The 22,060-nt window shown below is 64.6% G+C and overlaps 3 protein-coding genes across 7 annotated transcripts; 1 reads left to right on the plus strand and 2 right to left on the minus strand.

The window, feature by feature from the left end:
- Positions 1 to 652: 652 nt before the first annotated feature.
- Positions 653 to 10,182, minus strand: IL4R (interleukin 4 receptor). 2 transcript variants are annotated; one of them, XM_053276494.1, is made up of 10 exons: positions 10,046 to 10,182; positions 9,464 to 9,593; positions 6,634 to 6,778; positions 5,895 to 6,055; positions 5,388 to 5,551; positions 4,354 to 4,501; positions 3,280 to 3,367; positions 2,675 to 2,750; positions 2,515 to 2,588; positions 653 to 2,329 (listed from the first exon to the last, which is right to left on the minus strand). In XM_053276494.1, exons 2-10 carry the CDS (start codon positions 9,525 to 9,527, stop codon positions 1,258 to 1,260), a joined length of 1,992 nt encoding a protein of 663 aa, XP_053132469.1. In that variant the 5' UTR covers positions 9,528 to 9,593; positions 10,046 to 10,182; the 3' UTR covers positions 653 to 1,257. The 2 variants fall into 2 exon arrangements, with proteins under 2 accessions (XP_053132469.1, XP_053132468.1); XM_053276493.1 differs by having other exon boundaries at positions 4,354 to 4,504; positions 10,046 to 10,181.
- On the plus strand, positions 9,823 to 15,061 carry NSMCE1 (NSE1 homolog, SMC5-SMC6 complex component). Of its 3 annotated transcripts, XM_053276498.1 has the most exons (8): positions 9,834 to 10,387; positions 10,471 to 10,507; positions 12,134 to 12,255; positions 12,720 to 12,797; positions 13,200 to 13,346; positions 13,427 to 13,543; positions 14,268 to 14,388; positions 14,872 to 15,061. In XM_053276498.1, the coding sequence occupies exons 1-8, from the start codon at positions 9,875 to 9,877 to the stop codon at positions 14,943 to 14,945; spliced, it is 1,209 nt and encodes a 402-aa protein (XP_053132473.1). In that variant the 5' UTR covers positions 9,834 to 9,874; the 3' UTR covers positions 14,946 to 15,061. The 3 variants fall into 3 exon arrangements, with proteins under 3 accessions (XP_053132472.1, XP_053132473.1, XP_053132474.1); XM_053276497.1 differs by having other exon boundaries at positions 9,823 to 10,507; positions 12,172 to 12,255; XM_053276499.1 differs by lacking the exons at positions 9,834 to 10,387; positions 10,471 to 10,507 and adding an exon at positions 10,705 to 10,863.
- A 180-nt stretch (positions 15,062 to 15,241) lies between these two features.
- Positions 15,242 to 21,388, minus strand: KDM8 (lysine demethylase 8). Of its 2 annotated transcripts, none has more exons than XM_053276495.1 (8): positions 21,219 to 21,388; positions 19,755 to 20,324; positions 19,384 to 19,550; positions 18,202 to 18,334; positions 17,810 to 17,851; positions 17,063 to 17,212; positions 16,315 to 16,407; positions 15,242 to 16,214 (listed from the first exon to the last, which is right to left on the minus strand). In XM_053276495.1, the coding sequence occupies exons 1-8, from the start codon at positions 21,294 to 21,296 to the stop codon at positions 16,050 to 16,052; spliced, it is 1,398 nt and encodes a 465-aa protein (XP_053132470.1). In that variant the 5' UTR covers positions 21,297 to 21,388; the 3' UTR covers positions 15,242 to 16,049. The 2 variants fall into 2 exon arrangements, with proteins under 2 accessions (XP_053132470.1, XP_053132471.1); XM_053276496.1 differs by lacking the exon at positions 21,219 to 21,388 and adding an exon at positions 21,080 to 21,165.
- Positions 21,389 to 22,060: the final 672 nt, after the last annotated feature.

Here is a 22,060-nt window from a genome sequence, read left to right on the forward strand (position 1 = left end):
CGCATCTGCAGCACCCTACAGAGAGACCCACCCCCACCCCAGCACGGGGCACGGCTCCCTCTCCGCCTGGGCTCTTCCAGCACTAGCACCAAGATGCCATTTTGGAAATTCAAAATGCAGGGCTGGGATGCTCCCTTGCCCAGAATCCTGTCCCCTCCTTGACCCACACTGAAAACATCATAGTCTGTGCCCGGCAGCCAACCAAGCTCACACACCGTGTACAATCACACACATTCAGAATGTGCTCAGAGCCTAAAGCAGCCCCCTCCAGTCGGCAGCTTCTCTCTGCTTGCAGGGCTGGTCCCATTCCCCCAACTGCTGGCCATCAGCGTAGGGCAGGCTTGATGCTAAAGAGGCCAGGAGGAGAGTGGGGGGCGGGGGGCTGGGAGAGGCAGGACAGGTCGGCTTCTCTCCTCCTCCGTTCGAGCCCCGGCCTCTGGCAACCTCTGAGCCTTGCGGCAGGGGAGCAAACTCTGCTCTGAGCGGGGGGACAGCTGGCCGGCCCCCTCCCACGAGGCAGTTCAGGTGGGGAGTGAGTACACCACAGCCTGAGCCAGAAGCTGGGAGGCAACGAGAGGCATTCCTCGGCAGAAGAGCTCCTGCTGCTGGGCGCTTTCCAGATTACACACAAGCTACAACAACAGTAAAATGCTTCAGCTTGGCAGGATTGTATTGAAAAAGTAAATAAAAAGTCCAGCCATCTGTTGCCTGAAGCCACCAGCAGGGGGAGCAGTCGTTTCTATCTTGTGCAAAACCGGGAAATACAGCTGTTTTTTGTTGTTTTTTTGCGACGCACATGCAACTTTGTACCACTATAATACAAAGATAAAACCCGAAAGAAGGCATCATGTGAATGGCACCTTGCTGTCAGCACAGGGACTGGGGTGTCAAACCACAGGGAGTACGGAAGCACACTTAGCAGATCCGTGGTGACCCTGTGGTAGGGTGTCATCTGGAAAGCATCCTGGACCAACACCCTACCACCTCCCACCAACTCAGGAAGGTAGCAGAGCTGGGCTCTGTCCCCGGCGTGCCTCCCCCTTTCTCCCGGGAGGTCCCTGGTCGGCCAGCAACTGAAGTGCAGGCTGCAAATAAGCCGGCAGGGAGAGAGCGGCAGTTGCTGGCCAGCTTGAGGGAGCCGTTGTGCCCAGACCCAGATGCACCCTGGGCCAAGCAAGAGGAGACCCTCCCCACAGCCACGGCCTCTTGCTGTTTGTGTGTGCAAGACCAAAGGCCCCCCCCCGACCCCTGGAAGTCTTAATGGGCTGCTCCTTCCACATGGAGGCCCCCGGGAGCCCCTCCTGGCCCCTCCTCCCAGGGTGCACTGGGCCAGGCCTTCCAGGCAGCCGCCTCCCATGGCCCCGGGTGAGGGTCCAAGCAGTCTCTGCCTGTGGGGGTCTCTGTGGGGCTGGCCTCGAAGACACTGTGGAAGGGCTTGTAGGGGGGTGCCAGGCCTGGGCAGCTGCTACAGTCATCTGGGGGGTGGGTGCTGCTCTGAAGAGCAGAGCTGAAAGAGCGGTAGCCAGAGAAGAGAGGGGCAGCGGAGCAGGCCAGGCCTTGTTGCTGGACAGCCGCTTTGCAGGAAGGGAGCTGCCACGGGGCGTCCAGGCCTCCTCCGGGGAAGACCCCCTGGGCGGCGGCGGCAACAGCAGGGTCTGCGCAGCCGGCCCGACGCTCACTGCCTGGTGCCTGGATTGGGTCCCCTGGTGGAGGGGACGGCTGCTGCTCCCCCACCTGGCTGCAGCTGGCCATGGGCCGCAGCAAGAGGCCGTCAAAACACTTGTAGCCAGAGGGCTGGGCTGCCGGGCCGCTACTGGCCCCCTGGCAGTCTGTCCAGGGGTCCATCGCATCAGTGGCGAGGGCGCTGTCCAGAGGCAAGTGTGGGGCATGAGGCAGCGCGTCCGCAGTGGGGAGCCCCTGGTTGTGGGGGTCTTCCAGGACAGGAGCCACCATCCAGGGAGGAGCCGCCTCCGTGCGGGAGCTCCCATAGCCAGACTTGGAGAAGGGCTCTAGGCTCCCTGCTGCTGGAGAGGAGAAGCCGCCGCCGCCGCCAAGCGCTCCGGGCCTGGGCTCCAGCTGGGCTCCAGCGTCCTCTGTGGTGCTGAAGTCGCCGTCCAAAAGCTTCACGAAGAGGGCTGCCATGGCCTCTTCGTGGGGGGCAGGATCCGCCTCTGCTCCCCTCAGGCCCCCTGGCCCGCCCGCTGCCTTCCTGCTGCAGACCGCCAGAGGATGGTCAACCCGCGTGAGCTCCGGCGTGAGGCAAACGCCGGCCTTGCTCCTCCCAGGCGCCATCACCCTCGAGGGACCTCCCGGAGAGCTCCCACAGCATCTGCTTGGTGGAGAAGAAGAGGGGCTGCAGCTCCACGCCCAAGCAGCAGGCCGGCCACCCCACAGGCAGCCCCCCGTGCTGCCTCCCCCACCAATGGAAGCTCCTCAGGGCAGGGAGCTCTTCCTCTGGGGGCTCATGTTACTCCAGAGAGCGCAGGTGAAGGAGCAGCCGCTGGCCAGACATACCGTTGTTCCCAGCAGGTGTCGGGGGCGGAGGCCTCCCCTCCCCTCAGGGGCCAGATCCTCCTCACCACTGGAAGCTGAAAGAGGAAGAAAGCAGACTGAGGGCAGAAGCGGCACGGAAAGGGCCCCACTCCGCCCACGGGGAGCCCTGGAGGTCTCTTACGGGCTTTGTGCTCATCTGCTTGGCCATCGTGCTCCTGGCCGGGCTTGGAATCCGGTCCCACCATTTCGCCTTCAGCCTGTGGGGCAAGGAAGAGTCACTTCCCGGTCCCTGGCTGGCTGGACTTTCTCAGCTCCCAGGCAGGCAGGCAAGCAGCCCCCATCCCACCTGCAGCGAACTCAGGAGAAGATCTGCTGGCACTCCAGCCACGTGCAAGGGCAGAAGGCAGCCAGCCCGGAGCCAGGATTCTGCCCTCTCGAAGGATGCAGAGCTCGCTGGCTGGGGCCTGGGCAGGGAGTAGCCCCCAAGAGGCCGCCTGCTGCTTGTCCTCTCGCTCCTGGGAGCCCAGCCCTCCGATGCCACACACTCCAGCTGGCGTCTGGCAGGGGCTGGCGTCCCTCACCCAAAGCCACGCCAGTCAAACCCCGGCAGCTTTCAGGCCACCAGACCACCATCCAAACCCAAGTTCAGAGGCCAGGAGAAGGGCGCGGCCGGGCCCAAGCCAGCCACTGAGCTCCGGCAGATGCGAGTGAGGCGAGCGCCTGAGCCTGCCCGTCCTCCCAGGGAAGGTCCTCGCCACGACAGCCCTGGCCGACCGCAGCCCCCACCTGGAGAAGCAGAAGTAGCCGGCGAACATCAGGGCCATGACCAGGGCGCACAAGCAGAGAGGCATCAGCCAGAGCTGGTCTTCAGGGTCTGCAGGACGGATAAGAGAAGCGAGGCGGTGTCAGCCGAAGCCAGGGCCATCACCACCACCACCGCCCTACACGCCTCGGGGCCCTGAAACGAGGCCACTCGGACTGGAAGATGCAAAGCAGGAGCCCCCAGCAGACAAACTCCCCCCCCCCGTGGGGGAGAGGTGGCCAGGCGCAGGGCCCACTCCTTCTGTGCAGTGGGGCGGGCCAAGCGGCAGAGCCAGGGCATTTGGGGGGTGGGTGGGAGGGATTTGGCCTGAGATCCCGGGCACTGCTGGGCCGGGACGAGGCAGCTCCCTAACCCTGGGCATGACCTGGCAAGGGGGTGTTCCCTGGCAACCTGGGGCAGAACATTTCCTCCGGGGTGTGGGGCTGGAACCCCACTTCTTGGAACGCCTAGCCCCCTGGAGCGAGAGAGCAATGCAATCAACGGAGGCATTGCCCGCCCAACGGGAGCATTTCCACAGCCGCAACGCACTCCACCCCCCGTGCCGGCAGCTGCTATAAGCACAGCACGCACCAGCGCTGTGGAGCTCCATTCACAACCCAACCCTCCGCGGAGCAGCTCCGGAGCAGGGGAGGGGCCCAGGGGAGGGGCCCAGGGGGTGCCCTGCTCAGCCAGCTTTGCTGTGGGCTTCTGAGGCCCACAAGACGAGCCGGGCAGTCTGCTCCTCATCTCCCAGCTGGCTCTCGGCGACCCTTTTCTGGCACTCTGCTCCTCCACAAACGCCTCTGCACACCCCCTCCAGGCCCTCGGCCCTCCGTCTTCGTTCCCAGGGCCTCCCCGCCTTCCTGCAAGCCAGCCAGACGCGCCCTTCTGCAGCCCCCTCCCCCCATGGCTCAGGGATGCCGTCCCAAAGTGGATGGTGGGTGCAAAAACTCAGGACTTGCGTACGGAGGTAAGAGCCAGGGCCTGCGACCCTAACCCTGTGGGGCTCATGAGAGTCAATGGGGCTGAGCACCCAGGCAGCCCAGCCCCACACTCACCGGCCTGCCATTCGCAGGGGGCGCTCCACTCACTCCAGCTGCCGAATTGCTCAATGTGAAACCGCACTTTAGCCACGTAGGTGGCGCCTGACTCGAGGTTGCTGGCAAGGATGACGTATCTTGGCTCTTGCTTTTTTTTAACATTGTACTTCTTGGAAGAAAGAAAACAGGCTTCAAAGGGTGTCGCCACTCCCAAGACACCCACCGGGAGCAGCCAATTCCCTGCGGTGGCCTTGAACTTCTCTCCGGCCCACACTCTCCTCTCCCCCCACTTTCTAGCCCCCCCCCCGCCCCCCGCAACCATAAACCTTTTAAGTAAGCACTCCAGAGGCCCCAGCTTGCTGACATGGAGCCTTCCTTGCTGGGGCGCTTTCCGGATTACACGCCGCAACAGTGGTAAAACGCTTCGGCTTGGCAGGATCGTATTGAAAACACAAATAAAAGGTCCAGCCGGTTGTTGTGCAAAGCCAGGAGCAGGGAGAGCCGTCTTTTCTAGCTGGCACAAACCTCCTACCATGGGAAAATGCAGCTATTTTTCTGCAGAGGACTTGCAGCGTTGCAGGACCCAAACGCATAAGGATAACATCTGAAGTCAGGCATCAGAAATGTGGAGAACCCCTTGCTGGGCTCGATGGACCAGGGCTCTGACCCAGCAGAAGGCAGCTTCCCGTGTTCCCAAGAGCTCAAGGAAGCGGAAGGAAGCTCAGAAGGACTGGAAGGGAGATCTGGGCTGGAGCCTCCCCAGCCCTCGGCATGGCTAACAGAAGCAGAAAGGACAACCCCACCCCCCAGTGGACGTCTGCAGCACGTATTCCGTCCTGGACACCCAATCTGCAGGATCCCTGTTCTAAAGTGAGGCCGAGTGTCCAGGTAGAGCAAGTGGGGCTGGCAGCAGCGACCCCTCCACTTGGGGGGCTGAAGAGGGAGCCCCCCTGGAGACACAGCCTGTCACCAGCTGCAGGCCCTCTGTGCCGGGGCTCTTCCAGGCCAACAGAGAGGGGGACCTCCCCCCCCGCCCCCCTCAAGCAGCCCACCTGCTGATCCTTGCCCTTGGCCCAATAGGCGACTTCGTATTCTAGGGCATGCGCTCGATGGTACTTGTCAAAGTAACTCTCCTGTGTGTAGTTCCATGACCAGGAAAGGACGAAGGTGCGCTCCTTCTTGTTCACAGTCAGGTTGATGAGGGGCCGGAGCTTGACTGCAGGTGGGGAGAAGCAAGAGGAGAGCCCTGAGAAGGCGGCCATGTGGGGCAAGGCCAGCAGAGCAGCTGCTGGGCAAGCAAGCCCGTCACGGCCCTTTGCCGACGGCTCAGCAGCTCCTGCCCCCTCTCCCAGGAGGGACGCCGGAACATGCTTTCCTGGTGCACCACCAGGCGGTGTGAGTGGATTCCCCCCTCCCCCCCCCGCCGTGCAGAGAGAGATCCTCCTGCAGGGACCCCTCCCAGGCGCCCCCCCCCCCCCGTCCGCAGCCAAAGCGGCAGCCCATAAGTCACTGCTCTTGCGGGAGGCCTCTCAAGAGCTGGGGGGGGGGGGCAGGCTCACCCATCTGATCCGCGGGTCGGCTCGTCTCATAGGTCCTTGTCCCGTTGGCCTCGAGGACGATATGGTATGTGGCGTACTCGAAGTGCTCTTCTGGCATGACGCAGAGGCACTCGGGGGCACCGTCTGGGCTGCTTCCGCTCTTAGGAGTGCAGTTCGACTTCCTGGGAAGACCAGAGATCTCTGGAGAAAGGAGCCCTCCATGCGCTCACACACCTGCCTCTTGCTCAGCGTCTTGGGAGCAGGGACAACCACCTTTGCTGGGACTCAATGGGTCTGGGAAGGCAGCAAGCTTTGGAGCTGCACAGAAGTCTCCTTCAGGGAAGAAGAAGAACTCTGTGCACTCCCAAAGCTCCCTAATCAGCACAACTGGCCCCATGGGAGATACAACCCTAACCATTCTGGAGCCGACTGGCACGAGAAGCACTCAGAGAGATTCCGCGTTCTGGCGGCTCGCTCCTTCCAGGGGAAACCTCCACATTCCTTGGGGGTCTACCTGCCAGGAGAGGTAGGGCTGGGCCTGCAGCACGGCCTCCGAGGCTCCCTGCAGTTCTGCTTCACAGCCAGCCAGGAGATTCCAAGGCTAGTCACCCGCCCCCCCCCCCCCCCCACTGTCCCGGGTGTGTGTGTGTGTGTGTGAGATTTCCTGCCTTAGCCCTGCTTCTGACACCAGACGAGGCAGAGCTGGGTGCAGACACACACACTCAAAGAGCACACGGAGCCTCACTCACGGGGCACTTACTGAGGAAGCGGGCCAAGGTCTGGGTCGTACTTCTCGTAAGAGAGCAAGAACTCCTCGGCGCAGTTTGTGGTGCTCTCCACCTTCCAGTGACAAACCAGCTGATTGTCAAAGTCCAAGTGGCAGTCTGGCGAGACACCTTCCGAAGCTGCAACCGGGAGGGGGAAACCAGCACTCTGTGGCTCAGGCAGGCCAAACAGCACCCCGCCCTGCCCCCCGGGACCCCTATTCCAGACGGGCTAAATGCCCTGCCATGAGACGAGATCCCTCAGGTCAGGGCTGGACTCCCAGTCCTCCTCCTCTCTCCCCTTCTCCGGATGCAAGCCGCCCTCTCCCCTGATCTGACGGAGCCAAGAGGCGCCTTTCTACTGTGGTGGTTCTCTTGACTGAGCAGCGGGGAGAGCGACTGACCCTCTCCAGCCCCAGCACAGCATCAACCTTCCAGTGGCTGCAGCTGGGGTCTCTCTTAGGTTTCCTTTTAGACTGTGAGCCCTTTGGGGACAGGGTGTCTCCGTGTCTCGTGGTGGCCGCGGTGCAGATCCTCTGCAGATGCCCAGCAGTGGGGCTGGTGCCCTAGACTGAGTGGGTGCTCCTCAGTGTCTCACAGCACAACACGATCATCAGGCAGCAGAGAATGCTCCAAGCACAAGCAAGGACGTGGGGAACCCCAAGCAAGTTGCTTTGCAGCTCCAAAATGTGGGATGCACTCTTAGAGGGCTCTGGGCCACTGGCCGGCAGCTGGACTTGGGGGCCAGCAGCCCCAGCAAGATTCAGGCATCTTTCAAGCAGCAACAGCCGCGGCCGCTTCAAGGATTTTGCAAAACGAAGACGGAGAGGAGGCCACGAGCCAAAAGATACGTGAGAGCAAAAATCTATGTCAAACTTAGCAGCATTGTACGTTACTGCAGGACTATTATTCATGTAGACCGCCTGAAGATGCCTCCTATCAGACAGCTTATGAATCTAACAAACATACAGATTTGAAAACAGATCTGAGATGGTTTGCCTTTTCCTGCTTGTCAGCAGCCTCTTTGCACGCCCCGTCCAAGGCACGCACAGTCTGCTCTGCACGCCACGTCCAAGGCGCTCCCTCCCCTTGGCACCCTGCGCTGGAGGGGCCTCTGCTCTCCGGCGCCCTTCTGGAGTGAGCTCAGGCGCTGCCCAAGAGCATGGCCCCGCAGACCGACACTTGTTTGCACAGACAGCGTCATGCCTGAGTCCAACTAGGGTAGCCTTTCCTTCCCCACCCCTGGGGTGGCAGGGGTGATGACGGGTGCTCTGATTCAGAGAGCTCACACTTCCGAATTCCCTGGCCTGGAAAAGGGATCTGCAGGAAGTGAAATCCTGACTCATCCCTCACGTGCACATTTTCTTCCTGGTGCCTTGGGTTAGCCAATGTGTGTGTGTGCACTTAACAACTTGCAAATACTCTCCTCGTCTTCTGCTTATTGCGAAAACTGCAAGGGCGGTTATTTTTCTCTTGCCACCCAAACCATTTCTGTGATTCTGCAAAGCACCTTTTAAGAAAGCACCTGAGAAGACCTTTGCTTTGTTTCCTCCCCAGCTTGTCGGAACAGCCGGCAGGAAGGCGTCTGCCTTCCCACTTGGAAACAGCGGAGCTGATGCTCACCAGCCTTCTCCTCTCTGCATACAACTCCCAGGCACAGGAGATTCTGCTATTTCAGACATCTCTTCTGGAGCTGCACACAACACAAACTTTATTTCAAGTTGCCATAAAAAGAGAAGTGAGACACTGAACTTCCCTTTTTGGTTCAAAAGAAAGAAAAGATGATAAGAAATGCAGAAACCCAGTTCTGTGAAGCCAGGAGGGCAGAGGGGATCACTGCTCTCCGGAGCCCAGGTGCCAGAGGGGGCCTCCTCGGGTTTGCTCCCATTTTTCTCTTCCCGAAGGCAGATTAAGCCAACACACAAACACCTCTAGCCCAACTCAGCTACCTAGACCAGATCGGCAGATCTCCTTCGAGAGACATAGAAACTTCCTGTAGCAAAGCTTGGGAACGCGACCTCTCTGAGGGGTGTCCACCCCATCTAGGGAAGGACCCAGACAAAACACATTCTACTACTATGAATATTTATATATTCAATTCGACCAAAGTTCTTACAGCAGCTTACACAGAAAAATAAATACACAAATAAGTTGGCGCCCTGTCCTCAAAGTGCTCACCATCTAAAAAGAAACACAAGGCAGATACCAGCAACAGACACTGGAGGAATGCTGTGCTGGGGATGGATAGGGCCAGTTGCTCTCCCTCTGCTAAATACAAGAGAATCACCACTTTAAAAGAAGCCTCTTTGCTCAGTTAGCAGGGGAAAATCCCCCCCTGCCCTGCCTCCACAGCTTGCTTTACCCTACCCAAAGGAGTCCCTACTCCAAGGATCCCCACAACCGTAAGATGAGACCCCCAACCACACAAGGACTGGCCCTCCTTTGCTGGTGAATGGCAGCAGAGTCCTGGCAAAGTGAGAAACGGGGCTATTCCTCTGGGGTGCTTGTCAGCCTGCCCTCTTATAGCAAGAGCATCTCAAGGCAGCAACACACCCTAACATCCACCATGCTGCCCCCGGAGCAGCCCTCCTGACGACGGGGCAGGCCTGCACAACATACTGTGAGGTCCGGGGGTGTGTGTGTGCTTTTTCGCTGGCCCCAGGGGTGGCCCAAATGGCGGGCCAGTGGGGGGCTTGGGGGTCGGCACCCTAGACGCCCAGGTGCCCGGCCAGCGGCCTGCTCCTCCCCTCCCCTGTGCCCGGCCCCCGTGGCTGACCTCCCGGGCCCGGCTGCTTGGACTGCGACATGACACCCGCACACACGTACCGTGGCGGCCGAGGAGGCAGCAGGGGAAGAAGAGGCTCCACCACAGGCCAGCCGCCGCCGCCATCCTCTCTCTCTCTTTCTCTCTCTCTCTCAGCCCGGCGCTGCAGGAGGACGTCGGCCCAGAGGGGTCCTGCCGGGAGGCCACAGCGCTCAGCCTTGCAGCAGCCACACGCCTCGGGGGCGGCGGGTCCGGCCCGCCCCCTGACCCCTCCTGCCCCCCCGCCCCCCTGCCCCCCCCCGCCCTTGGCCCAGCTCCGGGCGCGCCGGTCCGAGGAGAGACAGGCGGCTCCCCGGTGCGCGGTGCGAGGATTCCCAGAGGGGCGTCCGGCTTCTCGCCCGGCTCGCGGCGGGGCCTTCGGGAGCGGCCTGGAGAGAGCAGCTGCCCCGAGAGCCCAGCCACGCCGGGCAGAAATGGCCCTCGGGCCAGGGCAGCCCCCGCCGCCGAGGAGCGCGCAAGGCCGGCAGCCGGCGGGACGGGGCCAGCCCCGGGCGGCGCCTGAGGGAGCCGGTCGCCTCTGCCCCCCGCAGCCGGGGGCTCCGGGGCGGCTCCTCCTGCGCGGCCTGGGGCGGCTCCGGACTTACTTGCGCGGCAGCGGCAGCAGCAGCAGCTCTGCCCCCGCCAGCCCGGCTCGCTCGCTCGCTGCCCTGCCGGGGCTGCAGCAGCTTCTCCCAGCAATGGCGTCACGGCCGGGCCTGGGGAGGAGCGGCGGGGTTCCCGGAAGGGGGGGGGGGAGGGAGGGGGGGGAGGCGGCACCGGAGGGCGGTCCGCGCCGGCGGTGCCAGGGACTGTCTGGCCCCGAGGAGGGGGGCGGGGCGCGGGGGGCGCTCTCCCAGGTCCCCCCCCCCCCCTCCTCCTCCTCCTCCTCCTGCAAGTCGCGCTTCCCTAGAAAGCGGAGTCAGGATTCAGGGCGCCCACGAGCCATTCGCAGCTCCAGGAGGCGGGACGGGAGCGCGGCGGGGGGTCCGGCCAGCTGGAGGACGACGCCGCCGCCGACCCCCGCCCTGGACGCAGCTGCAGCCGGCCGCGGAGGGCCGGGAAGAAGCGTGAGCAGCCGCCGCCGCCCTCCGGGAGCCCCGAAGCTGCAGGGCGGGAGCCCGAATCCAGCCGCTGCTGAGCTGTGGCTCCAGCCATCGCCGCCGCCGGGGGGGGGGGGAGGCGGGTGCAGCGGGCGGCTCTCTCCGGAGGGCTCCTCCCCCTCCCGGCCGCGGGGGCGGGGCTGGCGCCGTGGGCCCCTCCCTCCCTCCTTCCTCCCCCCTCCCTCCCGCCCCCTCCCGCGCCATGGCCGCCTCCGCCATGAGCAACGCGCACCGGCACTTCCTGCAGGCGCTGCTGGCCCGCGGCGTGGTCGAGCGGGCGGAGGCCATCCGGCTGCACCGCCGCTCCTGCGAGCTCCACCGGGGTCAGTCTCGGCCGCCGCCCGGCAGTTGGTGCCCCCGCGTGGCCGCCGGGCCTTTCCCCGCCGCCGCGCCCCGCCCCGCCGCTGCCCTCCCTGCCGAGGGGGCGCCGCCGGCTGAGTCCGCCCCCCCCCCCGGGGGTGCAGTGGTGGAGCTGGGGGGCAGGGGAAGGGGAGGGGAGGGGAGGGGGCGGCACAGAACTAGGGCAGAGTGCGGGGGGGGGGGCGGCGGCGGCGAGCTATGCCCCACATTCTAGATCTCTGAAACAGAGATAGGGGGCCGGGCGCGGGGGGGCGCTTGCCGACCCATGTCCCCCACCCCCTTCTTCTGCACACCACCCTAAGCCCCCTTACAGGCACTGATGTGGGGAGGGGGCAAAGGCTCCTCGCCTGAGCTCGCAGGGTGTGTGTGTGTGGGGGGGGGCAGGCCACAGAAGAGCCCAGAAGGTGGGGGGGGAGTGAGGGAGGCCAGCCTGGCCAGGGACTCTCCCCTCCGGTGGCAGCAGAGAGCACCCACATACCCCCCCCTGCCCCATTTGCTTTGGGGCAGTTCATGAGCTGGGCAGCCCCCCACCCCACCCCTCCTCTTGCCAGCTGGCCCACTTGCCCCGACCAGGAGATCTGTGTGAATCAGCAACAACAGGTCTTGCAAATATGAACTCAGGGAATGCTGGTGCAACACCCCCCCCCCCTTCTTGTGGGTCCCCCGGCCCATCGGGAATTTTGTCCAGCCTCGGCACTTGGGGCAGACACACACAGCTGGTGCGGCTGGGTCCCTCCAAGCCCAAGTGTTGGCGCAGTGAGTGCCCCCACTCCCCCCCCCCACCCAGGGCAGGGCTAGCAGGAGCTGGAGCTCTTGCCTGCAGGCGAGGAGACCAGAGGGAACCATTCCACCTGGGGGGCAGGAGGAGGCCGAGGGGCTTCCTCTCCTCCACCCCCTTGAGGAGAAGTGGGACTGCCTGCTGGGGGGCTTCAGCAACCAGGCAGGCAGGGGCCTGGCTGGGTGCTGCTGCTGCTGCTGCTTGGTGGCCTCCTCCGGCTTCCAGGTGGCCTCCTCCTCCCCAGAGTGGGCTTCTGGAATACCCGGGGGGGGCAGTGCTGTAGTGGAGCAGGCGCTGGTAGCAGCCTGGGGAAAGGGGGCCCACCTGCCCGGCCCGGCCCGGTGCCCGGCATCCTTCTGCTGCTCGTCCTCGCTCACGGGCTGGCTGCTCCCGGGCAGAAAGGGCTGTGGGGCAGACAAGGTGATGGATCTTCCTGTTGTGCTCCCCCCCCCCAGTCCATTACATGCATGACAGACTGGACGACTTCATCCAGGTGGTGAATGCCCAGCTGCGGCCCCTCTCCATGGAGGTCCGGAAGGGCCTGGCGGAGGAGGACGGGAGGACCTACCATGCCCTGGTGAGCAGGGATGTGCTCGGGTGCGGGTGGGATGCTCTCCATGCACACTTACAGGAACACCGGTCCACCCTCAGAGCTGCAGCTTGCAAAACGCAGTGAGCTTCTGCGGCTCTGCCCCACACATTCCTCGGCCCTTGAGCGGGGAGAGCTGGTCTTGTGGCAGCAAGCATGGATCCCCCCCCCCGCCAAGATCTCCCCCACTTCAGGGGATGGGGCCACTCTGGGAGGAGCAGCTGCCTGCAGAGGGCCCCGGGCTCCCTCCCTCCCTCCCTCCCTCCCTCCCTCCCTGGCAGCATCTTCCTCCGCGGGCAGCAGGGGCTCCTCTGCAGAGGCCAAGGCCCGGCCGAGCCGCCCAGGGCCCTGGAGGAGCCCAGTGTGGGCGCAGCTGGGTGGGGCTGCTTGCTTGGCGCCTCCTCTGGAGCTGCAGCTCAAAGGGCGCCTGCCCCCCCCTCCGCCCCCCGCAGGTGAACCTGGCAGAAACAGAGGTGACCAAGATGGCCAGCGACTACTCTGAGAACGAGCTCGAACTCTTCAAGAAGACGGCAAGTGTGGCCAGCCGCCCACCTGGGGGCCGAGCCAAGTGGGGCCCACACAGCGGGAAGGAAGGAGGGGGGGGCGGCCCCCTGGGCCCCTGCCTGTTCTAGGAGCGCAGGTAGTTGGGACTGGAACGGGAGCACTGGAGGAGGAGGGGAGAGGATCGGCTGCCCTCGAGCGGCGCTCCCCGGCAGGCAGCCCCACCCTGGCCACAGGCCTCCCGCCTTGAGGGAGACGCTTCCGGGGTCCGGCTTCCGTTCCACCCCTGCCTGGACCGGGGACCGGGGGGCTGGGGGGGGCCTGGCGTGCAGAGCGCCTGGAAGGGCCGGCCCAGCGCCGCCTGCGCCTCTTGGCACGAGCGGGAAGGCGCCTCTCCTGCTGGCGGCTCAGGCCCGGGTGTCGCTCCGCAGATGGACCTGATCATGCTGTCCGAGAGCGGCTTGGCCTCCTCCACCGAGATCTTGAACTCGGCTGACCAGCTGAAGCCAAAGAAAATGAAGAAGCGGGAGGCGGAGCAGGTGCTGCAGAACTTGGTGCAGGACCAGTGGCTTTCCGAGGTGAGGGCGGGGCTCTGGCCCAAGGGGGGGGCAGCCCCTCGGCATGGGGGCGTCTGCCAGGCCGACTCTTCCTCCCCTAGAAAGAGGGGGAGTACGCCCTGCACCCGCGCTGCATCCTGGAGCTGGAGCAGTACATCCTCCGCCACTACCCGGGGACGGCCCGCAAGTGCCACATCTGCCACAGCCTCTCCGTGCAGGTAGGTAGGAGGCACCGCGGCCGGGGCAGGTGGGGGGGGGGAGCCGGGGCCTGCCTTGCTCCTCAGGGCAGACGCTGGTGTGGCCCAGGTTGGGCCAGGAGTGCACCTCTCGGTTTAAAAGCAGCCCCCAGGGGACCCTGGTTTTGTCTGGAGAAATGGCCGGGTGGGGGGAGCGGGGCCACCCCACCCCACCCCACCCCCTGCTGCCCTGGTCCAATGCGTCGCTTCTGCCTCCCGGCAGCTGGGCAAAGGGAGCCCAGCCTGGGATTGGAATTTGGCCTGCCGGCTTCCCTGCGCTGGTCCGTCCCGACATGCACCGGGTCGCCTCTGCCACCTCTGGCTATCCTGGGGGCCAGGTGGAAGCCAAGCAGGCGGGTCACGGCCTGGCCAGACAGAGCCGTCTGAGGCAGGCCACAACCAAGCCAGTGAGCAGCGGGGGCTGCGGGTGAGGCCAACAGGCCGGCCGGGGTCAAGCCAGCCTGGGCTGGACACCCGAGGCTGGCTGCTGGCGCCGCCTGGCTTCCCGATCACCCCTCGGTGTGGATTCCTCCAGCCTCACGGCCAAGGGCTGGACGATGCCCTGGGAGCTGGCTTCTGCCCCCGCCTCAGCGCCGCCAGAGGGCACGTGCTGGGAGCAGAGATGCTGGGGGCTTTGCGGGGAGACGCCTGTGTGGGGTCGGCCGGCCGGCCGGCCTTCCGCCCACCGGGACCGTTTGCCTTTCAGAGTCAAGTGTGCGAGACCTGTGGGATTGGGATGCACTTGCCTTGCTCGGCCAAATACTTCCAGGCACAAACAGCACCTCGTTGTCCTCAGTGCAAGCAGTTCTGGCCCCACAGGATTCCAGGTGAAGCCCCTCAGGAGCCCCCCCGCCCCCCGCCAGCCAGCTCCTGTTGGGTGGAGGGCGGGGCGCTCGGCTTCCCTTGCATTGCCCAGAAAGGCGGCTCTTTGGCCTTGGGCCAAACCCGGCATCTCCAGGGAGAAATGCAAATCCTGTTCGGTGTTCGGTTCATACAGAATTGAACGCAGAGCCCTCTCCCAGGCAGTGCCTGTCGTTCGTTTAAGACCTGCGCCACATTGCTCAGGGCAGGCGACCGACGCATTAACTCCCCCGACTAAGATGTTGTCCAGTGGGATGAAACCCCCCCCGCCTCCTCCTCCTCCCCTCGAGCTCAACTGGGCCGGGATGCAAATGGAGAGGGGCCCTCGCTTGCTGGCGTTCCCTGCAGCCCCCCCGAACACCAGTTTGGGCTGCTTTGGGGGAATTGAGGGGTGGGAAGAGGGGCTGCACCCTGCGGCTGTGGGGTCACCCGCCTTGCATTCCCCCCAGCCCGCCCCCAGCAGCCAGCGAGCAGCCCCAGGGAGAGCAGACGGACCTCCTCGGTGGGAACGAGGCAGCGGTAGGAGGCCAGCCGTGCCAGGAGACGTCGGCATCCTGCCGGGACCACGGCCTGGCCCAGAGCCGGCCCCTGCCCTCCTGGGCCTCCTTTGTAATAAAGGTCTGGCAGTTTTCCTCTCAAGCGTCCTGCCTCATTTCTAGTTAGAGCGTCTTTCTCAAGTGCCCATAACGGCCCTCCTGACCATGCTGGGGTGGCTCGCTCGGGGACTAACGCCCCCCGCCCCCCCGACAACAGCACACACCCCACGGCTGGCCTGTTAGGGGGGTTTGGGGATCAGGCACGCTAGCTGCAAACCAAGAGTTATGAAATCAAGAGGTAGTTTATTTTATCCAAGGGGCAAACCAGGGTGACTGGGTCTGAAAGGGGCAGAGAGAGGAGCCACAAGAAAGAAGCCAAATCGCCTGGGCTGGCAGCTCCCGACAGGCCACAGCAGGAGCAGCAAAGGAGAGCTGCGCCCCCAGGAGTCTGCAAGGTCTACCAGGCAGGCAGCTGACCTGCCCCCCTGCCCGGCAATCAGACTTCTCTGGGAGGCAGCCGGCACTCCTGGGGCAGGGCCCAGCGCCTCACCGAAAAGCGGTCTCTGCTCTGCAGGGCCTCCAGGGTTGGGCTGGCAACTTCTGCTGAACGCGCAAAGTGCAGGGAGTTGCCGCCGGTCAAGGGAGGGGTGCGGGGATCTGGTTCCAGGACTTGGAGTGCAGCCCTGCCTCTTCCTCAGGCTGACATCTCTCCTGCCTTGCAGCCAGTGCCTTTGCCTCTCCCCCAGGAGCCTGCAAGGGGCATGTCTGGGCAGTGCAAAGGGCCTGTGCTTGTTCGCAAGACAAGAAGGGATTGCGTCTTCCTGCCTTGTACGGAGGGAGGCAGCAGAGGAGAGGCTGCTGCTGCTGCTGCTGCCGGCCCCCACCCCCTTGATTTGAATTCGGGGGCTTGTGCCGACAGTTTGCCCCTTGCTGCAGTGCAGTGTTGCGGGGAGTGCGGAGGGGGGCGACAGCCTCCCCCTCCTCCTGCGGGGCAGCTGTGGCTGGAGGGCCGGTCCTCCGCGAAGAACGCCCGCCTTCTCCCCCGGCCCGGGGGTGGCGGAGTGGAAGCACCGCCCGCGGCTCCAGCGACGCTACGACCACCAGAAGCTGACGGAGAAGCTGGTGTCCAGGGCGCGCACGTAGTGCCAGTAGCGGGCGGGGATGAAGAGGACCTGGCCAGGGCGCAAGACGCAGGCTTGGGACGCCGCTGCCTCGAACTTGGGGAACTTGGCCAAGTCGGGGGCTTCCGGATCCACCTGGAAAGGCAGTGCAGGATTGGGGGGGGGGGTTACTGCCCAGCCCGGGGGGGGGGCTGCCTGAAGGGCCACTGCGAGGGGCGCTGCAGGGGCCGCCCACCTGGCTGGTGTTGTGCAGGAGGTGCCCCTCGTGGGAATACAGCTTTGCCGACTCCTGGGGAGAATACAGGCGGATGTATTTCCGTCCCATGACCTGGGTGGGGAAGAAGAAGACGCGAAACTGAGAAGGCGGAAGGAAGGTTGTCGCGCAGCGGCCGAGGCCACGCTCCCTCCTCCCCTAGCCAAGCGTACTCTCGGCCGTGGGGATCTTTCTCTGCCGGTGAGGAAGGCCGAGGTTGGATCTGCTCCCTGCCCTTCCAGCAGGGGAAGCCGAAGCAGCAGCACAGCCCACAGGCCAGCCCTGGCAGCCTAACCCCCCCGGGGCTCCTCTGGGAAAGAGGAAGCCCAAAACACTTGGAAGGTATCCTGAGAAACCTCCCATCACCTCCTTGGGATTTTGCCAGCCACCCCGTGGCGGCCGAGACTCTCTGGGGGCGCAGAGCCTTCCCTGGATAACACTGGGAGGGGAGTCCTCCTTGTGCCTAGGGACGTAGGCAGCTGCCTGCTGCTGAGTCAGGCCCTCTGCCCATCGAAGAGCTCTGTGTCTCCCCTGACTGGCAGCGGCTCCCCAAGATTTCGGCAGGACGTTCGTCCCCAGGCCTCCTGGAGATGCGGCCGGGGAGGGACCTCCTTTCTGCCTGCAAAGCGGGGGCTCTTCCTCTGAGCTGCTGGTAGAGCCACCGCTGAGTCCCGGCCCAGCCTCCCCCCTCGCCGGGCTTCCCAGCCAGCCTGTTCTGAAGGGCAGAGACCTGGACCAGGAAGTTCTGCTGGGGGTCCTGATGAAGAGGCGAGACGGTCCCTGCCGGGCCAAGCCAGGCGTTGATGGCGATCTCGTCCTCGTCTCCTTGGCCCAGGCAGCAGTAGTCGGGGATGCCAATGTCCTGCTTCAGTTCCGGGATCTGGCCGCCAAGAATCAAGGCAAAAGCGGGGCTGCTTATCAGCGGAAAGGACCACAGACTAGACGGCTCTTGGCCAAGCGCCAGGCCTGCTTCCCTGCAGCAGGCATCCACAGGACCTTGGCTTGCCTGCAGCAAGGCGCGTGACTCACATTCCTCTTGAAGTGGCATTTCCCTGCCTGGCTTGGGGCTGACACCCTATTTGGAGTCCGGGGATTGTCTCCCTCTAGTCAGCTGGCCGTGATCCAGGCAGGCAGGCAGGAGGCCCCTCCCAGCTCTTGGCTCCCCTGCCCATGAGCTGTGGGGAGCAGGAACCCAGCCACCGGCCGATTAGGGTTAGGGTTAGGGTCCCAGAAGGCCCCAGCCCTGGCAGCGGAGGAGGACCCAGGCCCCCAGCTGCGAGCCCGGCCTCTTCCTGCAGCCCCACCCCACCCCGTCTGGGCCCTGCCGCCTGTTGAGAGCCCTGCCTCCCAGAAGAAGGAGGAGGAGGAGGGGCTGGGCGGAATGTCCTCGACTCGCCCAACAGGCTCGGTGGACGTGGAATTTGTCTCGCCTTGCAGAAGGTGATCACGGCCCGGGAAGGGCCATCCCCACACTCACCTGGTCAAAAAGTGGGTGCTGAGCAAGGTAGCCGGTGTGGTTCTGGAATCGGAAGGGGGGGGGGCAAGGAAGGAATGCCAAGGGTTACAGACAGAACTCCAAGGACACGGAAAGTCACTCCAGGACCACAGCAAAGGGTCTGGAGAGCAGCCCAGCCACCCTCACTCAGCACCAGCCAGGCCATCCTGCCTGCAAGGCACCCCAGGCCCTGATGACGCCTTGCCTCAGGCAGCCATGACTTCCCTCCCTTCCATTCTGCCCAGAGAAGCATTCTGTATAACTTCAAAGCTTGCACATTCCTGCATTAAAAAGATGTCCCCGCATTTGCTCCCCTTTCCCCGAGCCAGACGGCTTCCCCCCCCCCCCACTCAAAGCCCACAAGAAGCCCAGACCTCGTCCTCGATGTACTGGCAGATGAAATCCTCAACAGTCATGAGGGTTTGGGTCCAGTCCTCGTCTGTGTAGCGGGAGCCCAGCTCCACCGGCACCGTGCGACTGCCCGCCACCTGGCGGATGTAATCCACGCTGCAAGAAAGCAAAAGGCATCAATGGGGGGGGGGAGGGAGAGGACTTCCCCCATGTCCAAAGGGTCTGATCCGGCAGCAGTGAAGGAGCCCCCGGAGGAAAGAGGCTGGCACAGTTAGCTCCTCTCCCTCCAACCTTCCAGCCTCTCCGCTTGCTTGCTTGCTTGCTATGGGACTTCTCAGATATGCAGCGGGAAAGAGAGGCAGACTTCCCCCTGGAATTTGAGGAAGCCGGCTGGGACACCCCACAGCGGCTCGAAGGGGGCTCCAGGGAAGGGCCGGTCCCAGGGACTGCCCCTCGGCGGGGGGGGGGGGCGCTCGCCAATGCTGCTGGCACAGTCTCAGTTGAGGACTGAGGGCTCAGGGGGCCCTCTGGGAAAGTGAGCTGGTGGCCCCAACCCCTGCGCCAGCCAGGAGCCGCCTCCTCCTCCTCATGCAGGCACCTCACACGGAGACCCATCGATCGGCCTAGCCCTGCACTGCCCATCGTGCCTGGCAGCAGGCCTCCTCCTCCTCCTCCGTAGGAGACACACACACCGCCCCCCATTACAGAGAGGTATTCAGAGCCAGGCTGGCACCCCCAGGACTCCATGCAGGGGGCAGAGGTCCCCTGTGCTCTGGTCGGCTGCGCTGCCTGTGCCTTGGGGGCCCCAGGCTTGGACTGGGCTAGGGGTGCCGTCTCTCACTCCTTGCTCGGGGGGGGGGTCCTAACCCTTCCCGTGTGGAAAAGGAGCTTGCAACTGCCCCCCCCGGGCTCCCAGGAATCCTACCCGCTGCCAGGAATCCTCCCGCTCCAAGACCTGCCACCCACAGATGGCCAAGCAACGCTTCTCCCGCCTGGCTGCAGAGAGCCCACTCTGGCAACCGTACCAGGGGTGTGTGTGTGTGTGTGTGTGTGTGTACGGCTGGCTGCGACTGTCGCCTCCGGGGTTGGTGCCCAGCAAGGCCCAAGTTGGGGTCGGCTCGCAGGCCGGCATCTGCAAGGCAGCCCCCTCCCTCTTGCTCTCCCTGCGTGGGGCAAGCAGCAGCACGGCCAGGCCCAGCACTCACCTCCACTTCTTCATGCACGGCCAGTGGTCAGCCACCCCCTCCAAAACCACGGGCTTCTGAGGGAGCAGGTAATGGTCTTGGAAGTGCTCCAGGGACGGGCAGCGGAGACACGAGACAGCCGCGTCCGCCGAGATGGCAGGGGCCGGCGGGAAGCCCGTCCGGGTTTTCTGCGACAGAGGAGAGCAGCCCATCTCTCAGCCAGAGCTCTGCAGGATGCGGCCCGAAGGTCACCCAGCCACCCCGCCCCCCGCCCCTTGCAGGCTGGGGAGAGGGGGCTGGAAGGCACCCAGCGAGCGCCGAGCGAGCCCAGGGCCAGGCCTGAGACAGCACCCGCCTTCCCAGGCAGGGCGGAGAGCCAGGGGCCCCAGTACCTTCGGAAGGGGCTCCTCTCCGCCTCGCCCCACCGGCGGCCTTGGGGGGCAGGGGGGCAGGTGCTGCTGAAGGACGTCGACGGCCCTGACCAAGACGTTGTCCAGGATGGGGGCTCCCATCAGCAGCCCCAGGTCACAGGCGCGCACGGCCTCCGCGCAAGCCCCGCCCTGCCGGCACAGGCAGAGCGCCTGGAAGAGGCAGCCGTAGGCGTAGAGGCGCCGCCAGCCCCGGTCCACGTCTCGCCACGCGCCGGTGTTCAGCTTCTCCCAGGCGTAGTCGCAGAGGATCTGGCTGGTCTGCAGGCAGGCGTCTCGGGCAGCCTTGGGGAAGGAGGGGACCCCCGGCAGGCCCCCCCCGCTGTAGAGCAGCCCGGCGGCCCGCTGGGCCAGCTGCCCCACGCTGCGCTCCACCCGCGGCCCAAAGTCCAGCCGAAGGTCCTCCTTGGTGCTGGGGAGGAGCGCCCGGAGGGCAGCCCAGCAGGCCTGGGCAGAGCCGGCTGGGGCAAGCGGCGGGCCGGGGCTGGCCGTGGGGGCCCCCGCTGGGGCGGGCTGGCTCATTCCTCCGCGGGCCTGAGGAGAAACAGACCATCCCACACACAGGAGTCACTGAAGGCATGCAGGAGCCCAGACCCTGTTGCCAGAAGCCAAGACCCACCCCCCACCCGTCGCCCCAGTCCAACTCCTCAAGCAAGCCCCCCCTCCCCACCACTGCCCGGGGATAACAGGCAGCCTTATCCTGAGCAGGCCGGCTTGAAAGTTCAGTCCACCCCGTCCACGTGTTTAGGACAAGAAGAGGAGCATTGATGCGAAATATGACGCCACCCTGCCTCTTGCAGAAACCAAGGCGCCTCCTCCCCCCCCCCCCCAAAGCCACTCTGCTTCTTCTGTGCTGCCCTCCTGAGAGACAGAGAGATTTCCTGGTGCTCAGCTCTCTGGGGCGGAGAGGCTGAAGAGCCAGCGAGGAGCCCCATCTCAGAGCCCCCACCCGCCCCCCGCCCCCGGGCTGGGTAGGGCCAGGCTCCCAGGTCTGCAAAGGAAACTCATGATCTGGGGCAGCAGAGATAGACTGCTTTTGCACAGGGAAGCTCTCTCGCGATCTTGTGTAAATGCGGGGGGCGGGGGGTGTCTCTGCCCCCTCCTACCACGTGTGCAGGGAGAGTGACTGCTACCTCCCGCCTCCCAGAATAACCTCCCACCACCCTCAGGCGCGTAAGGCAAAGAAGGAGACTGGCGTGTCTCTGGTCTTTGCCTCCCGAGAAAAGAAACGCTTTTGTCAGGGGGGTTAATCGAGGGCCTCCCAAATGCTCCCCGCCGGGGATTCGAACCTGCGGCTCTTCGCTCGAGACGCTCCGCCGCCGAGTCCAGAGAGCGAGCCTCCTGGCTGACACGCGCATGCGCAAAAAACCGCCAGCCCCCCGCCCCAGCCTTTGTAGAAATAAAGTACTAGAGTGGCCGTTCAGTTACCTGAACACGGTTCTGTCTCTGGACGCCATGTTGTTTAGTTTTCCGGGACGGAAGTGAGCGCTGCTGTCCGGAGAGCATAAAGGGGCGGGGCCACGCCTAGAGCGGAGCCGTGATTGGGCGGCGGACGCCCCGTCGTCATCGTCCCCTCCCCGCATCTTCCTGCTCTCGGGCTCTTGCTTCGTGTGAACGCGTCCTGGTGTTAAATGGTTCAAAGTGGCCCCGCCGCTGCCCGCGCAGCCCAGACGCAAGTGCTCCGGAGTGGCCGGCCTGCGGTGGGTGCCGCTGGGGAGGAGAGCGGGCGAGGCTGGCTTGGATGCCCGCTGGGAGGCCCCAGGTGGTCCCCGGCTGCTGCTGCCGCTGCCGCTCCCCCCCCCGCCCCCAGAAGAAGCCGAAGACTCCCTTGCAAGCGCCGCCGGGGGCGCCTCGGCCTCCGAAGCAGCGATGGCCACGCAGAGGCTCTCCGACTGCAACCACCCCGTCTAAGGAAGCAAACTGCCGGATACCGAGTCAGACCCTGGGTCCATCTGGCTCAGTATCGTCTTCACAGACTGGCAGCGGCTTCTCCAAGGTTGCAGGCAGGAGCCTCTCTCCGCCCTGTCTTGGAGATGCTGCCAGGGAGGGAACTTGGGACCTTCTTCTGCTCTTCCCAGAGCGGCTCCATCCTCTAATAAGGGGAATCTCTTCCAGGCTCACACATCAGTCTCCCTTTCATAAGCAACCAGGGCAGACCCTGCTTAGCTATGGGGACAAGTCATGCTTGCTGCCGCAAGACCAGCTGATCCTGCATAGAGGGATGAGGATCAATCCAGGAGGGGCTTATGATCCCCTTCCCCAGCCACAAT

The sequence above is a fragment of the Hemicordylus capensis genome, chromosome 13 (genome assembly GCF_027244095.1).
Source record: "Hemicordylus capensis ecotype Gifberg chromosome 13, rHemCap1.1.pri, whole genome shotgun sequence".
In the NCBI taxonomy this organism is placed as follows: Eukaryota; Metazoa; Chordata; class Lepidosauria; order Squamata; family Cordylidae; genus Hemicordylus; species Hemicordylus capensis.

Excerpts from the sequence above, each read along its gene's own strand:
- IL4R (XM_053276493.1), bottom strand. The coding sequence starts at position 9,527 with ATGGCGGCGGCGGCTGGCCTGTGGTGGAGCCTCTTCTTCCCCTGCTGC. Across the intron at positions 5,552-5,894 it reads CCGACCCGCGGATCAGATGG|TCAAGCTCCGGCCCCTCATC; the intron begins GTGAGCCTGCCC and ends CCCCACCTGCAG. Across the intron at positions 2,330-2,514 it reads GACACCTGCTGGGAACAACG|ATGCTGTGGGAGCTCTCCGG; the intron begins GTATGTCTGGCC and ends TCCACCAAGCAG.
- NSMCE1 (XM_053276497.1), top strand. The coding sequence starts at position 9,875 with ATGGCCCTCGGGCCAGGGCAGCCCCCGCCGCCGAGGAGCGCGCAAGGC. Across the intron at positions 10,508-12,171 it reads GCGGAGGGCCGGGAAGAAGC|GTGGTGAATGCCCAGCTGCG; the intron begins GTGAGCAGCCGC and ends GACTTCATCCAG. Across the intron at positions 12,798-13,199 it reads TCGAACTCTTCAAGAAGACG|ATGGACCTGATCATGCTGTC; the intron begins GCAAGTGTGGCC and ends GTCGCTCCGCAG.
- KDM8 (XM_053276495.1), bottom strand. The coding sequence starts at position 21,296 with ATGCTCTCCGGACAGCAGCGCTCACTTCCGTCCCGGAAAACTAAACAA. Across the intron at positions 19,551-19,754 it reads GAGAGGAGCCCCTTCCGAAG|AAAACCCGGACGGGCTTCCC; the intron begins GTACTGGGGCCC and ends CCTCTGTCGCAG. Across the intron at positions 16,408-17,062 it reads AGCAGAACTTCCTGGTCCAG|GTCATGGGACGGAAATACAT; the intron begins GTCTCTGCCCTT and ends TTCCCCACCCAG.